The sequence below is a fragment of the Sylvia atricapilla genome, chromosome 5 (genome assembly GCF_009819655.1).
Source record: "Sylvia atricapilla isolate bSylAtr1 chromosome 5, bSylAtr1.pri, whole genome shotgun sequence".
Classification (NCBI taxonomy): domain Eukaryota; kingdom Metazoa; phylum Chordata; class Aves; order Passeriformes; family Sylviidae; genus Sylvia; species Sylvia atricapilla.
The window spans coordinates 8,854,332-8,870,533 of NC_089144.1; the positions used below are offsets into that span (position 1 = coordinate 8,854,332).

Sequence of the window (16,202 nt, forward strand, 5' to 3'; positions counted from 1 at the left end):
AGCCTCTAAACCTCTATGATCACGTGAAACAAATTAAGAAATAATTAAATGCTGCATAGTTTGAGCTCTATATTATTTTCTTTTATGTATTACTAAAAGAATTGGGTTTTTTCTGCCATTAAGTACAGTACTTCCAGCTGCTTGATCTAAAAACACATCAGTGTTATGGAACTGTGCTTTTGTCTTTTCCAACTTGGCAATGGCTCAAAACAGCTTTCCCATCAGACTCTGCCCATGGAAGGAAAAAGAGAGAACATTGCTTGTATCTTCAAAATTATTGTGTGAAGTTTTATATATATATGTACATATGCATATATATAGACCCCATAATTGCCATGCTTTTATCTCAGTTTTCTCAGATTTACTCTCCAGAAAGCATAATCAGGTGGTGAAAAAACTGATCAACACTCTTTCAAAAATCCGAGAAGTATTTCTTTCCTTTTTGCTTCCTCTGAATTCATATTGAAATTTCAATATTTTATCTGGGCCTAATTTCTTCTTCTTCTTTTTTTTTTTTTTTTTTTTTTTTTTTTTTTTTTTTTTTTTTTTCTTTTTTAAATACTAGGAGTTTAGAGATCTTTTATGGATGATTGAAAAGCAATCGTGGCATCATGGTCTACCAAAGATGTATTACAAATCTATTATTACTGCTTGGAGAAAATATTAGGACAAACATTTAAAGGAAAAGGTTCAGACAGACCCAAAATTGGAAACCATGGCAGAACTGTGAAGAATTTCATCATCCACCATCATCTATTGATAAAGAGAGGATCTGGAGAAGGCAACTAGCAACTGAGTATTTCTCACAACAATTTTAGTAATGGTTATTCAATGACCACAGGAAACATCTCACTTGGCAGACACAATGTAGTCTCATCACTCCTGACCATGAAAGATCAACTAAGAGCCATATCTGTGGGGACAGCACGAAGTAAAAGCAGGGCCTAAGAACAGAAAGGGTGAAATTTTGAGCAGCTTGCCTGATGTGAGCAACCTTCCAGGTGTGAGTTTCAGCAGTATCCCAAAACACCAAGCTCTGAGCTACAACTGCAACAACCTCCCAAGCAAAATTCAGTGAACAGAAAGGACACACAACTCTCATTACTTTTGGATTTTTTTCCATTTGGGTCTTTCTCTGTGGTGAAACTGCAACAGCCTTTAGAGAGCATCTACACAATCCCTTCTAGGTCACTAGGAAAAGCCTCACCATCTGTCTCAGGCCTGGAACTGCTCAGAATAGCTCCAGGGCTCCGCTCCTGTTATCTGTGCACCTCTCTCTGCCTCTGCTCTCTCAGGGCTTCTCCAGTTGACTGCATTGCTCCAGGAAAGGGCATTTTCCTGCCCCCCTCTCCTTCATGGCTTTCACTGTGCCCTGAGCATAGCACTCAGGACAGCGCACAGGAGTGTTTAAGGACCACCAGCCTTGCTATTTGGAACTGTGTTGTCTCTCTAAAATTAACAGGGGTTGCTCGTTTCATTGGGTGACTAACAAGAGAGGACACCAGAATGCTCTACTGCAATTTTTTTTCTTTGAGATATTTGTAGGATGACCTCTTGATAGCCATGGGGCAGTGGCTGCCGAATCTGGGGCATGACCTGGGAACATTGCTAGAGCTTATACAGGCAACACTCTGCATCTGTGCTGGTTTTAATCCCTGTAGTTTTTTAGACCCTAGAGAGAGATCCCGCATTTGTTGGCACATCCTCTGGCAGCTGCATTTCCCTCTTGGGATGGAAATGTGCCATTTCCAAGAGAAAGCCCTGGCAGTCTCCCTCCCTCTGAGCCCAGTAGGTACATCTCACCTTCATTTCATAATCCTCCACAGTGGCAAGTCTGTAGCCAAGGTCTCTACGGGTCACTGCTGAGGCTCTGGACACCTTCCCCATGGATCTGGGAGCAGGGAAACCAAGGTGCCACTTCCCAGCCCAGGCCATGGACCCTGCTAGGTCCCTGCACTGGGAGGCATCCCAGGAGAGGCTGCATTCTGGCTTTGCATGATGGTGCTGAGTCCTGATGTCTGACTGTTCCTACAGCCACCCCAGGTCACATTACCCCAGACCGCAGAGGAAACTGGAATTCATGGGTGTCACACTCACCCTTCTGGGTCACACCAGCAGCTGTGTGGTTTCTGCCTCTGGGCAAGGGGCGAGGGCCAGGAACAGCATCACTGCTCCCCAGAGCCAGGCACCAGCTCTGCTGTGGGAGACTTGGCTGTCTACCTCATGCACACTCTAGATCCAGTGATATTTTTCATCTTTGTTGCAGACCTGTTGTTGGCAAATAGTCCCTGCATGAGAATGGCAATGAATTGCTTTAATTTTCAGGTAGATTCAAGTTCCACCTGGTGACAGGAAAAAGTAATTACCAAAGCCTTTACAAGAAGTTATTCAAATATGTTCAAAATGTATTACATACCAATATTTACCAAAAATCTGATCATATCAATGGCATTTTATAATCTTTGTAGCTATGTGGAGACCTCCAAAAGCGCTGACTTGGGACAGAAATCTCCATGTTTTGCAAAAAACCTACAAAATATCCTTTTATGATTCATAATTGTGAACCCAGGAGAGACTGCTGTGATTACTTGGCATGACACAGGCTAGGGATACAGTTCCAAAAAGCTCCTGAGTTACTGAGGAAGAGTATTTCTTTTAGAAAAGCATCCACTTCTCTTTTAAAAATTTCTACTGCAGGAGAATTCACCACAGTTCTCGAAAAGCTGTTCCAACAATTAAAATATCAGTGTTTGAATTTGTCTAATTTCATTAACACCAAATCCTACCTTTGCTAATTTAAAGAGCTTCTGCCACTGCATTTCTGCCCCCGTAGGTACACCGAGACTTTCATGGGACTGAGCCTTCTCTTGGCCATTAGAGAAAGGTTGAGCTCCACAGTGCATTCACAAGAAAATGCACTTTTTTGGCAGCCTTTTAGACACTGTTGTGGCTTTACTTTGTAGGCAAGCTTATTTATTTCCATATATTCCACATACCTCTGACACAAGAATGGGATGGCGTGTTCCAACAAGATGGTGTCAGTATGACAAACAGGTGAGTTATAGTATCTCAGCCTTTACTTTTCTGTATGTCTGAGGTTGCTCTACCTCCTTTTTGATTAAACCTTTCATTGGGAGCTCATGCTCAGGTCCAACAAGCTCCCACATCTCCTCCAGTGTCTCCTTTGCTCTAGCAGAGTCATATCTTCTTTTGTCTCTTATTTGTTCCGAGACATGCCATACTTCATCTGGCCATATCAAAACAGATTTTTTGTGTCTGGCTTACTGAGCGCAGCAGAGCTCTCTGTGCATGTCCCCTAAATTTAATTTGTCAGTGTAGCTGATTCAGGCCACCACCATCTTTCCATGTTACACAAAATCAACATAAACATTCATCAACAAAGCAAATTCCTGCTTTGCAAGGACAGACAGTGGGGATCCTTTAACAGTAAACCTAAAATCATCCATTTTAGATTAAAAAAATGAAGCGTACATGGAGAGTGTGTATGGAGAATGTTTGTTTTTCCTTTCTCTGCAGAAGAGAAGCTTAATGACATATTCTCAGGGGTCGCTGTACTTTGGCTGGTGAATTTCTGTGTTCTCTTTATGGCTTTGTAAGGCAGAAGCATAGAATCACCAGGGTTTTGAAATGCAAAGTAAGACTTTTCCCCTTTACATTTCAACTCCTTCAGATTCTGAGGGACTCAGCTGGTGGGTTATATGGCTAACAAAGGCAGAATGGAGAAAGCAGCTGACTGCCAATGTTTTTGAAACCCAGTCTGAGAAGTTCTCACTCCACTGAAAATCGGTATTTGTAATAAATATAATCCACACCAACACTTGGGGAAGTTCATTCTTTAATCCAATCTGACCTTAAGTGACAGTAAAATATTTGTCTGTAGATTCTTGGGTTCACCTCATACCACTTTTAACAGGTGATCAGTATTTTTTGTTGAAGTTATTCTTTGCACAAGAAGAAAAAAGAAATTGTTGGAATGGTAAGGAACAAACAGTGTAACCAAAAACTTTCAAAAAAGTGTAAATGATCCAAAATTACATCTGCACCTTAATTTTCAGAGAGGATAAATAGTCAGATACACACATGGCCACACAAACTCTGTTTTTCCTTATGTCCCTATTACAAATGCTGACCAAGGGCTGTCTTGCTTACATTTACAAAAATAAATATGTGAAATCAGAGCCCAAGGCAGATGTATTACTGGCTAGTGATTCCCTGTTGTGTTTACTGAAGTTACAAGGCCTAAAATAACAAGAAAGGAATAAAATCCAGGTTGCAATACAAGCTCAAACAGCATATTGATGCTGGTAGGAGTGTATTTTTCTGCATTTATTTTATTAAGATGTATGTGTAAGTGCTAGCTTAGTCAGTGATTTCACAGAAAACTTGTGAGCACTGGCTGACTCCACATGTTTATCCAGCAAAGAGCTCTATACAGAGGTGACATTTCCAACATCTCCATTGCTCTCCAGCCACATCTATGCTCCACTTCCCACATCAGTCTCATCTCCTTTTTTACAATTTGTCAGCAAATTCACCCACCTCCCCTCTCCCAATCCTGCTTTTACCCACACTGTAAGGTGGATTAGAGAGAAACCCCCTGAACCAAAAAAAGCCTCACTCACAAACCAACCAAATTCTGTTCCCCAGGCCAGGCCAGGGTGTTTACAAATTTGCTTTCTCTAATGCATTGGTCTCTTGCTCTTTCTCTTAGCTCTTTTTCCATGGTGAAGAAATAACACCCTCATATTTGGAGGAAAACTGAGAGCAGGTACCTCTGATGCCATTGGTGCAAAGACACATGGAAGAGACTGGATTCTGCACAGAACTGGTCTGCTTTATTGGACGGTGGCCAAGCCCAAGGCAATGTCTGTGGCCAGCAGCCTCTGGACCAGCACCTCCCGTGCTGCTGGAGCCCCTGCTGGTTTCCCTGCTCTAGTGCAGAGCCACGACACCGTGCAGACCAATCCTCTGGCCCTCTGCTGCTCTCAGGTCTGTGCAGCAAGCACTGCTCTGTCTGGCTGCCCGCTGATGCTGTCTGCTCCAATAGAGGTTCTCCTTCTTTCCCTGTCTCAAATACACAGCTCTCACAAACCCTGCTAACATCATTCCTCTGCACAAGGACCTTCATTTGCACAGAGTGGCACACTTCTCAAGTGTTTATTTCATCAAGGACTGTAGCCATGTGCTGCATTCTACAGCAATGAAGATGGTTAGTTAATCTGTCACCTTGAATCCTCCTTCATCCCACTGCCCATATTCTGTTCTTCCTCAGCCCTTTCTCCCCATCTTCAGCTACGCCTTTTTTGTAGTATCTTATTTTCCCCAGCTTCTTCCCACAAAAAAGCTGATGTGCAAGTTGCTTTCTCTGCACTGTGCAGAGCAAACATATCTCACATCAGACCTGACTGCAACCAGCAAAGACTCTGGAGAGACCCAAGTCTTAAAGCTCCTCCACAAGACCCAGCTCACTTTGAGAAAGACATGCCCAGGCTGCAATCACATTTCAGGATGGAGACAAAATGAGTGATCACTACAGTTGTAGATCTTGTAGTCTGGGACAATGGGCTGATTTTTTAGATATGATAATATGGTACTTCATATTATATTATATTATATTAATATTAATTAGATTATATATTATGGCATATTATAGTAATGGCAGGCTATTTATTGGACTATGGAAATTAAGTAGTTGTTCCTTTTATTTCCCCTACCATAGCTTTGAAAAAAACCCAGTGTAATGCTGTTGAATATGCTAGAATATGGTCTCACAGAGGACATTTCCAAATATTATCTCCATCTGTGGTAAGACAGAATTTTCAGGATGATTTCTTCTATGCTATTTTGAACACACATCAGTTTATGTTAATACTTATTAACTACTACTGAAAATTTTATTTGAGCAATACTGAGTTACAAATACTACCAAAGAAAAGATCAGTCATCAGGTTTATATACAATGCTTTAATGACTAATTTTTTTTTTTTACATTAAAATCCAAGTGAGATCAATATCTGAGGGCAAAGGATGTTAAATTAGGTCCGTGTGTTCTGACCATTCTAGTAAAACTTAATGTTGAGTTCCTGAGTAAGTGGAGCAGAAATCCGTAAAACCAGTTTCTGTGGAAAAAAAGAGACCCAAAATAATGAATTATTTTTAATGTAGAAAACCAAAAAAAACAGTTAAAAACAGAGATTAAGAAGTGAAACTTGAGTTTAGACCTTTGTGATTTCTTTAACATATCTGGTAGATAAGACTAACTTGATGGCAGTATGCATCTTCCTACTGCTGTATCCAATTCAACATCCCTTTTAGAAATTCAGTAATGGTTTAAAATTAATTACATTAATTAAATATTAAATTATAAATACAATATCTGTCCTGCTCTCTCCCTGTTCAATGTTAAATTTAGTGGATTTTGTGCTGCTTATGTAATTTCCATTTTAAGTACTTCACCAGTTTTATCTTTAGGTTTCAGAATTAATAATCTCTTAAAATGTGCAATATCCATTCACACCTCTTTGCCAACCCACACATTCATGTTAACATTACTCCAACAGTCTGTGCTTACTTTTATCACTGCTTAAAAGTCTCTAATATTTTCATCTTTCATCAGAAACAGTTCTCTACCACTGCTTAGTGAGTTGGAATTCCACTTCTTGAAAAATTTGCCTTTTTTTCAAATACAGGGGGAAATGCTGACAAAAGTACTGCAAACCCATCCAAACACTAACCTGAAAATTGCCAGGCAGCCAGAGAGGCTACTCCAGACTGCAATACTGCATGGACATGGGGAGGAATGGATGTTGGGAACCACTTCCCAGCAGAGAATGTGGGAAATGTGAGAAAAAGAACCTTCAAGTGTGAGAAAAAGACCTTTCCCTACGCCCATTGTCAGCACAAGCCTGTGCACAACAGATGTACCCTTCCAACATCCCTGCTGCAGTCACTGTACAGTTCCTTAAGGCGTGAAACTCCAGAGGAAAAAAAAAAGGCAACAGACTCCTAATAATAGGAAGATTCTGTGATATTCCAAATGTCAGATCAGGGTAGCGCTGCATGAATCAGAGAGAGAGAAGTGGCTTATTACTAAGCAACCTGTTTCTATTTATATACAAATAAATATGGCTCAATAAGCACTTAAGCACTGCTATTAGGTAAATTTGCTTTCTGTAAAGCAATATGGTAGAAGTTACTTTCTACTGTAGCCCTTTAAGCAGTGGGGTCTCTGTTTGTAAAACTATTACACAAAATGTAATCTCACTAAGCCTGTAAGAAAGTAGCAAATCTGCCCTTTGCATTTTATTATTTTTAATTACATAAATAAGTTTTCAAGATCTAAACCTAAGCTGCTCCTAGTAGTCTTTTTTTTTTCCTTTTCTTTTTTTTTAACTAGAGGGTCAAACATGAGAGGAATATAGGTAGTGACAATGTAACATCTGTACAGGTATGGTGGGAGAGGTTTGACTGAATCTCTTAAAATTGTGAGAGGAATATATTTAGCTGGTGTAGAAAATTTTTTGCAGCTTTGGATCTCTATAACATCAGCTTGGTGGGCTTTTTTCTCCAGCATTTCAAATAGATCTTTAGTCACCAAGATAATCTTTTGCTCTTAAATCAAATTTTAAATTATATTTTTGGGACAAGCTTATTAGTCTTTTAAAATCATCTTTGTATGCCAGGCTGTTAGTATGCAGTTATTTTCTGGATTTCTGTGATTGGTACCTTCAAGCACATCTCAATGAAACGTTTTCTTTACCCTCTCACATTTATGTTGCTTTCAGTTTGCTTAGAGGCCCTTAAACAGTTACTTCCCTTGAGGCAATACTGATTATGTTTATTTATGACATTGTCTCTGAAAGTGAGATTTTTACAATTCTCCAAGGCAGAAATTTATTCTCAGCTATTTTCTTCCTTTACAGATTTCTTCAACAAAAGAAATGGTAGTAGCAGGTATGTAAAATAGGGAACACACTGGTTACAGATGAAATTTAATCACTAAGCCAAGTGGGGAGGGTAACATAAGATGTGACATCCGCTACTTGTTGCCTCAGTTATCTTTCACTGCATGATGATTTAGTGGCATTTTCAGAGTTAACACCAGGAGTTCCCTAGATGCAGACCAGTGCTGAGTTGTGAGTACACATCTCATGTAGAGCATGAATCAGTTCAGGTCGGTGGCAGGTGACAGATATGGGACAAGTGGCCACAGGAAAGGAAGCAAAATGTTCTGCTCCTTTTGTCTATACTTCTATACTTTTCCCAAGAAAATTGGGACCACAGAGGCTGTTGCTGCTTAGGGTTTATTAGGGGTGTTCAGTCCATCCCCTCTGGAATGTCCTCGTGTTGGTGCCAGAGGAGCAAGTCATGCATTTTGTGATGGAAATCAGGTTTGGCACTTTAAGATACTGAAATTATACATCTTTGGAAGACAGGGAGATACTCCTCGGAGCCAATTACACTGGAATAATTTCTGGACACCAAGTAATTGTGGGAAAAAAATCCACAACGCTTCTTTTCAGCAGCAGATAAAAAACTGACAAGTTTTCTCATTTTATCAGAGCGATAAGAATGCCCATAAAACTGCTAACTGTGCTCTCAGCTCATGGACCTGTATCTTCTTTCCAGTATTTCATTAGTTTAAAAATTTGTGTAAGTGGCAGACATTAAGTAAAAGAGAGTGCATATCCAATAGCAAAGATTAAAATTTCCTAAAAGACCTCTTGCTTTTGGGAGTTTTGTTTTTTCTCTCCTAAACGTCAGACTGTTGTATCAAGAATTGGTGTCTGGTTATACCTGAAAATATAAAGGATTGTGGATGAGAAACAGTTCCTGTCCTTCACTGACTTCATCTCTCCTTACTGTTCTTCACCCTCCTCTCCCTAAGTTTTTTCTTGACCTCTCAGTTCAGGTCTTACCCCACTCATCTCATAAGACACAGCATCTCCACGGACGGATCTTCCATTCACAGACACAGCTTGAGGTCTCAGCTTCAGGCCAAGAATGGTAATTTTGTTGTACTTCAGAGTGTCAGCTCCACGGTAGCCATTTTTAACTATTTCTGTCTTCAGGCTTCCCTGGAAAAAAGCCACAGAGAAAACTTTAGGACCATGACAGCTCTTTAGAGGTGACTTGCTCCACACTGTTACAAGATATCATCCTTGTCAATGAACATAAAAATGTCTTCCAATGTAGACATTGAAGTCATAAAGTAAAAAACAACTGTCACATTAATTTGTACATAAGATTTCATGTATGATTATAAACTAAGACAGTAAATAGCATTTACAGCTTCATTGGATTACAAATAGAAAAACATGTCCAAGAAGACATGTTTTTCTACTTTTAATCAATGTAAATTTTGTTCTTGTACCCATTACAGAGTACAGTGGCATATGCAAAGCCAAAATCCAGATACAGAGATTCAATTAGTAACCTTAAGACAGATTTAATTAACATCTAAAACTAACTGCTGTAAAACACCAGTATCTTCCACAAACATCAGCTGCTAGATGTTTTGCCCCTATTTTATGTACCACATCTCCTGCTACAAATCCCTGTTATATATGCCCCAGTTTTAAGGAGACTAAAAAAGAGATGTATGTCCACAGAGCTTTGTTTGTTGTACTTTTCATTTCCTATACATTTAGGGGTGTACCAAGAGGACATACAAAGTCATTAAACTAATTCATTTGGGTCACCAGTGACAGTAATTTCCCATACGTGTAATGAAGAGGAATCATCACATTTGTTATGTGATCAGAGTTGTTGAGGAAATAAAGATGAATTACACTGCTCAGGAAATGATGGATTGCTATGCAATCATGACTTTTTAAAAATATGCCAAGGAAAAACCCATGATGGAACCTTTTGCATAAATTAGCTTAGGTTATTTCAGTAGTGCATTGTAGGAGGGGAGTAGGAGCTAGATCACAGTATGTGTAACTTAGGGCTGTGCTTAGACTACTTATTTCAGGCATCCACACTAAAAATAAGTGCTAAGCCCAGCACACTGATTTAAACTGCCTAAATAAGGAATGTTGGCTATTATTCAGCAAATGGGGAGAGGCCTGCAAAAGCCTCCAGAGAACTTTTTAGGGTACCTATTACATGTGATGTCTTATCCCCTCTGGCAGAGCTCCAGCACAGAGGCTCAGTTTAGGAGAGCACCTCCCTATGGTGCTTTACTCCTGTCTCACGTGTGGCTAAGCAGGAGAGCCAGCCCAGGTGGGCACACAGACCCAGGAAGCACAATGTAATGTTGAACTCAGCTCTCAAGCTCAGAGGGCCAAGACAGGACTCCTCAGGAGACACCATTTTCCCTGACCAAGGTCTGTAACTGGACATCTTGGGGAAATGGAATCACAGAAGCTAACTTGGAAAGGACTCATAAGGGTCATGGAGTCCAACTCCCTGCCCTGCACAGGGCAACAGGATGGTCCAGAGGGATGTGAGCCTCTCCTCATCAGGCATCTAATGGTTAAAGCAATTGCCCGGGAAGGTCCTGGCTTCTTGTTTGAGGGAGCTCTGGATATCACTCAAAACCCCATAAATGCAAAGCAACATGAAGCCCTCGATCTGATGCCAGCAGCCAGGGTTTCTGTGCTCTGGGCAAACACAGTCATGAGTTTTCTTCTTACCATGTAGCTCTGATCCTACCAACTTCACCTTTTTTCCCCCCATACACTTTCACCCTGAGGATTGGACCAGTTTTAGGAGAAACTTCATTTCAGGCTATCCAGTCGCTTAGTGCCTAATGCATCCTTTCAGACCACTTCCATCACCATTCCTTTAGTATAGTGTGGGCCCACCTGGTACAGGCTGAGCACACCAGCCTTGTCTGGCACCCCTGGGGATCAGGACCTCCCTTGCTCATCCCTGAAGCACACCAGATCTTATACACATGGATCAAGTATTTTTCGAGCTTCATGTAAGGAGGCACTTTGACTGAGGTCTCTTAGTCACTATGCATGTTGGAGGGGACATGTCAAAGGAATTAAAATGCCAACTGAAGTGAGACAGCACCACAGAGCACAAGCTTGAATTATTCTCTGAGACTTAAGTGCCTGCCCTAGTCTTTAATTTTTCTTTACACTTCTGAGTTGTTTAAATGAAAATATAAATTAAAGGGTCAAATCCTGTAGCTGTTACTTTTGCAACACTCCATGGTGGGTTCAGAGTAAATGCTGTGATGTCAGATCTTACCAGCAAATCTCTCAGGAAACAAGACTTGTGTGTTCTCCTAAAACCAGGTGTGATTAAATTGTTCTTCCACATTTTTTAAGAATATAGAAATGTGCAACAAATACTGAGACTTTCATACATTTTTCATACCTCAAATTTGCTATTTGAGATGAACTGTTTTCTTTATAAACACATAATAAAACTCGACTTTAAGGATTATTGGAATGCAGATAGGGAATTCAGTCCGGGATTTACAGGCAGAAGTCAAATATGAGCAATGAGAAATGCATGTGCCAGAGAAGCAACAATCTAATTTGCACAGTTCAAAATTTAATATAAAACTGGATATTGTTTTTCTGTAGCTTTCCTGCAATAAATTACTATACACAGACTACAGAAAACCAAAATGATTTTTCTTCCTTTTTGCTGTTGAAATACCACTTTTTTTTGTGAAGAAGATGGCATTTTTTTCTTGGTAAATCAAGAACAAAATAAGTTAAAATTAAATTTAAAGTCTACCCATGTGATATTAATTCCAGGAAAATATCTCACTAATGTACCAGGCTACATAATAAAGCCCACTGGCTTCTTGGACTGCTCTTGCTCTTGCTCCTGGAAGACAGATCTTCTAAGAGCAGTATCACAATAGGGGTTAACACGATTTTGTTTTGACTATTTTCTGTAGATTACTTTGGGGCTTTTAGGAATACGTGGATGAAAATCACATAATCATTTAGGATGGAAAATACCTTTAAGGTTATCTGGTTCAACTATTAACCCAGCATTGCCAAGTCCAACACTAAACTATGTCCCTGAGAGCCACATCTACATGTCTTTTAAATACCTCCAGGGATGATGACTTCACCACTTCTCAGAGCAGCCTGTTCCAAGGCTTGACAACGTTTTCAGTGAAGAAATTTTTTCCTAATATCAAATCTAATCCTCCCCTGGTGTAACCTGAGGCCTCTGGTCCTATCATTTGTTACTTGGAAGAAGAGACCCCCAACTGGCTGACCCTCCTCTCATGCAGTTGTGGGTAGAAATAAGGTCTCCCCTGAGCCTCCTTTTCTCCAGGCCAAATAATCCCAGCTCCTTCAACTGCTCCTCATATGACTTATGCTCCAGACCCTCCACTAGCTTCACTGCCCTTCTCTGAACACAGGATCTGAGGTGTGGCATCACCAGTGACAAGAACAGAGGTTCAGTCATTGCTCCAGTCCTGTATATTTCTGGTACAAGCCAGGATGCCATTGGCCTTCTTGGCCACTTGGGCACACACTGGCTCATGTTCAGAAGGCAGAAGACCAAACCATGCCACAGTCTATATACAATATCCTATTTCTTACCAATTCCTAGAATTGCAGATGAAATAAGATCTGTAGAGATAGGTTATTGAAGTAGGATAAAGTTTCTTTAGAATAACTCCCACAACTTACTGCCATATGCTTAATGAGCTTATTATGGTAGGCATATTTTATAGCCTTTTACTCGATGGAAGCCTTGACTGTTGGGCTTTTCTATAGATCTTTCTCAGGACATGTCTGCACAGAACTGAGCACAGTGTGAAAGGCATCAGTGCACTGACCCTGAGCTAATCTGTTCCTGTGCTGCACAGAGCATCTGATCAGCACAGCAGGTTGCCAGTAGTGTGCTGGATCTCTCCACAGGACACCCACCATGAGAGCAGTGCCTGCACTGTCAGACAAGGAAATGCAAGCTAAAGAATTGAGACTACATAATTCTCTGCACCGCAAAACAAAAACATCAAGTGATCGAAGTTAAAAGGTTGCAGGAATATCCTGAAGAGAGGAATCGAGCTTTCTCCCACCCATCAAACTGAAAGTGCTCACTAGGAGGAACACAAAAAAAAAATGGTCCCTTGTCCCCAGAAGCTGCAAGTAAGGAAAAAAAAAAAAAAAAGAAAGAGTTGAAAAAGTGGGGTTTTTTTCAGATTCATATTGCAGCAGAGACATTAATGACAAGTGTCACTATGACCCTCAATGAAGCAAACACAGAACTGCAGGATCACATTGGACTATTTTGTAGCTAGCTGTAAAGGAAAGCATTAGGTAGCTTACCTGGTTTATAGACTGAGCTAGAAGATAAAAAGCTTTCTAGAGAAAAGTTAGACATCAGCACGTTACAATGGCTACACTAAAATACAACTACCTATATGTAAGTAGGTATCTTGCATGTTGCCACTTACTTTGCTGAATGTGTATTTAGCCAAGAAGTAGTTCTCTTTTTCAATAGTATCTGTCAAAACACAGAGCAAGGAGGATTGATATGAAAACAGGCAGCAAAATCCGTAAGCAGTTCACATTGTTGTAGCAACTGGCTAAGGTGAGACTAAGATGATTTGTGGGCCATTTAATGTCTTCCTCTAGTCTTAGGTTCATCTCAGGAGAACACAATGTGAGAGATTGCCCTTTCTGGCAGATCAGCTGCTCCCAGTGTCACACATTTCTCGTATCAAAAAGCTGACTTTAACAGCAATCAGCTTTTCACAGAATCACAGAATAACTTAGAAAGGACCCTCAAGCATCATCAAGGGTCACCAACGCCTGGCCCTGCACAGCACCATCCCCAAGAGTCACACCATTTGCCTGAAAGCATTGTCCAAACACTTGTAAGAACTCTGTCAGGCTGGTGCTGTGACCTCTGCCCTGGGGAGTCTCTTCGAGTGCCCAACCACCCTCTGGGTGAAGAACCTCTTTCTAATACCCAACATAAACCTTCCCTTACACAACTTCAGGCCTTTACCTTGGGTACTGTCACGGGCACCACAGAGAAGAGATCAGTGTTTGTCCCTCCTCTTCCCCTCATGTGCATGTTTTAACTGCAGTGAGGTCTCCCCTCAGTCTCCTCCAGGCTGAACAGACCAAGTGACCTCAGCCCCTCCTCATACAGCTTCTCCCCAAGGTCCTTCACCATCCTTGTTGCCCTCCTTTAGATGTTCTCTAACAGTTCTTTTTTATATTGAAGTACCCAAAACTGCTCCCAGGATTCGAGGTGAGGCCATCCCAGTGCAGAGCAGAGCAGAACAATCCCCTCCCTTGCCTGGCTGGTGATGCTGTGCCTGATGCCCCCTGAACACTCCTGGCTGCCAGGGCACTGCTGACTCACACTCAATTTTCCATTGACCTTTCTACCATTCAGTCTGGGGTCAGTTCTCCAGCTATTTCTAGCAGGAGCCAGTGCCATCATGCTGCTGAAAAGGTGGCCTGAGGAGAGCCCTGTATGCTGGCACTGCTTCACAGCAGGGGACCAGGCTTACCAATGGAATCACCATCATCCCAGAAGAGAGATCCAGAAGCTTGTCCTTCTTCATCCAGGGCAATGATGAGTCCAAAGGGGTTCAGGCGGCTGTTGACAAACACATTGAGAAGTGTCAGGTGTCAGACTTGTGGGCACTGTCCCTTCCAACTTAACAAAAACTTCTGAACACAGCTCCCATTTTCAGGTTACAAAAAAAGGTCATGACAGAAGAATGACAACAGTGTTCACCAAAAGGACTCTTGAAATGATGGCAAAATATTTGCCTTGCCGTGTCTCACTGAGGTCTAGATTTCCCACGTTTTGAGTGCTCTTGTGGACAAGCTCGTCCTTCTTTTGTGGCCTTAATGTAGGGTAACAGAATGGTCTGGGAGTCAACTGGTAACCAGTACTACCTTGCTATGGCTGCTGCACAATGCTGTCCCCTCTCTTTCCTACCAGATTAGCTTCTGAGCATGGTTCAGACTTGAGACCAGTGTATTATCCATTGGCATCTTTCCTGAAGAAAGATTTGAGCTTTTCCAGCATTTGATAAATTCACCCAAGAAGAGTTTTGCATTTCCCCTTGCATATATTTACTTTGAATGACTGACAGTAGGTCACTGTGGCAATAAGAGCTGCAGAAGCTTTTCTGAGCATAATCTGAGCCAGGAGTAGGCATCAGCTGTGCTAACAGTGACGTGGGTCATCTCTGAGGTGATTTCTCCTAATGAAATGGAGTGAACACTGATATAAAAATACTGTACTTATCACTTGGGATGGCAGCTGGGAGCTGCAGATAGTCTCTCTTCTGTACATTTTTTTGATTGCTTTTTTGACTGTCTGTGGGTCTGACCCACGCTGTGGCTGGTTGGTGACAAACACATGACATTACCTCTCAGTAGTGGTTGTGGCTGGTGCCTGTTGTGGCAGAATGTACCCTCCACGGATGTACAGAGGGATCTTGTTCAGTGGGGCAGACACAGCAGCATAGTTCTTCTTCCAGGCACTTGGCACTTTAAGACCCTACCACAAAAATTAATGCAGTTTAAAAAAATGCCAATGCAGGCACTGTACATATGGACCACTGAAAAAGAGAGCAGGGGGTGAATTTTCATTTCAGTTACATCAGTGAAAAAACCAAACTAAAATATGGATTTCAGGAGTATTATTTTCATTTCCTTTTTAACACGAAAGAGGATCTAGCCCCTGCAGTTATGCATATGCCTGAGATAGAAACATCATGACTGAAAGACAGCTAATAGTCTTTAAAAATGGCATCATTATTCTGTGAAAAAAAAACCACTCATCAAGACACAGGAGAAAGAAAAAGAAACTTTTGCTTCCTCTTTTTATACATATGGAGCCTGTCACAATCCAGTTTAAGGTAAGTGATTCATAGCCATTTGGGAATGAAAACTGTAGATTTTCTTCTCTTCTAAGAACAATTCTTCCCCTTTCAAAAAGTAATTACAGCATTCAGTGAGTGAAATTTGTGTGTGTGTGTGGACAACCAGCATTAATTTCTCTAATGCCTAAAAACCAGCTGTAGGCAAGACTTATGTACAGAGTAAATAACAGGAAGGCTTTGCTCTTGCCCTCTGTAAATGATGATTATGATTTATGGCACGTATCCAATTTTGGTTTGGACAAGCACCACGTGCATGACAAGTAAGTGCCAAATACTGGGAGGTGAGCAGTTCCAGGGGTAGGCACATAGGCAGGGCAAGGGACATGAGCCA

The 16,202-nt window shown here is 41.1% G+C and overlaps 1 protein-coding gene across 2 annotated transcripts in view; it reads right to left on the reverse strand.

The window, feature by feature from the left end:
* Positions 1 to 5,901: 5,901 nt before the first annotated feature.
* The window catches only part of LOC136361013 (sucrase-isomaltase, intestinal-like), a 35,497-nt gene continuing 25,196 nt past the window's right edge, over positions 5,902 to 16,202 (reverse strand). For both annotated transcript variants that reach the window (XM_066318627.1, XM_066318626.1), the window contains exons 12-16: positions 15,356 to 15,486; positions 14,483 to 14,571; positions 13,412 to 13,461; positions 8,940 to 9,098; positions 5,902 to 6,140 (exon numbers count right to left, since the gene is read on the reverse strand). In XM_066318627.1, the coding sequence (XP_066174724.1) occupies positions 6,081 to 6,140; positions 8,940 to 9,098; positions 13,412 to 13,461; positions 14,483 to 14,571; positions 15,356 to 15,486 (489 nt within the window). In that variant the 3' untranslated portion in view covers positions 5,902 to 6,080. The remainder of the gene's footprint in view (positions 6,141 to 8,939; positions 9,099 to 13,411; positions 13,462 to 14,482; positions 14,572 to 15,355; positions 15,487 to 16,202) is intronic.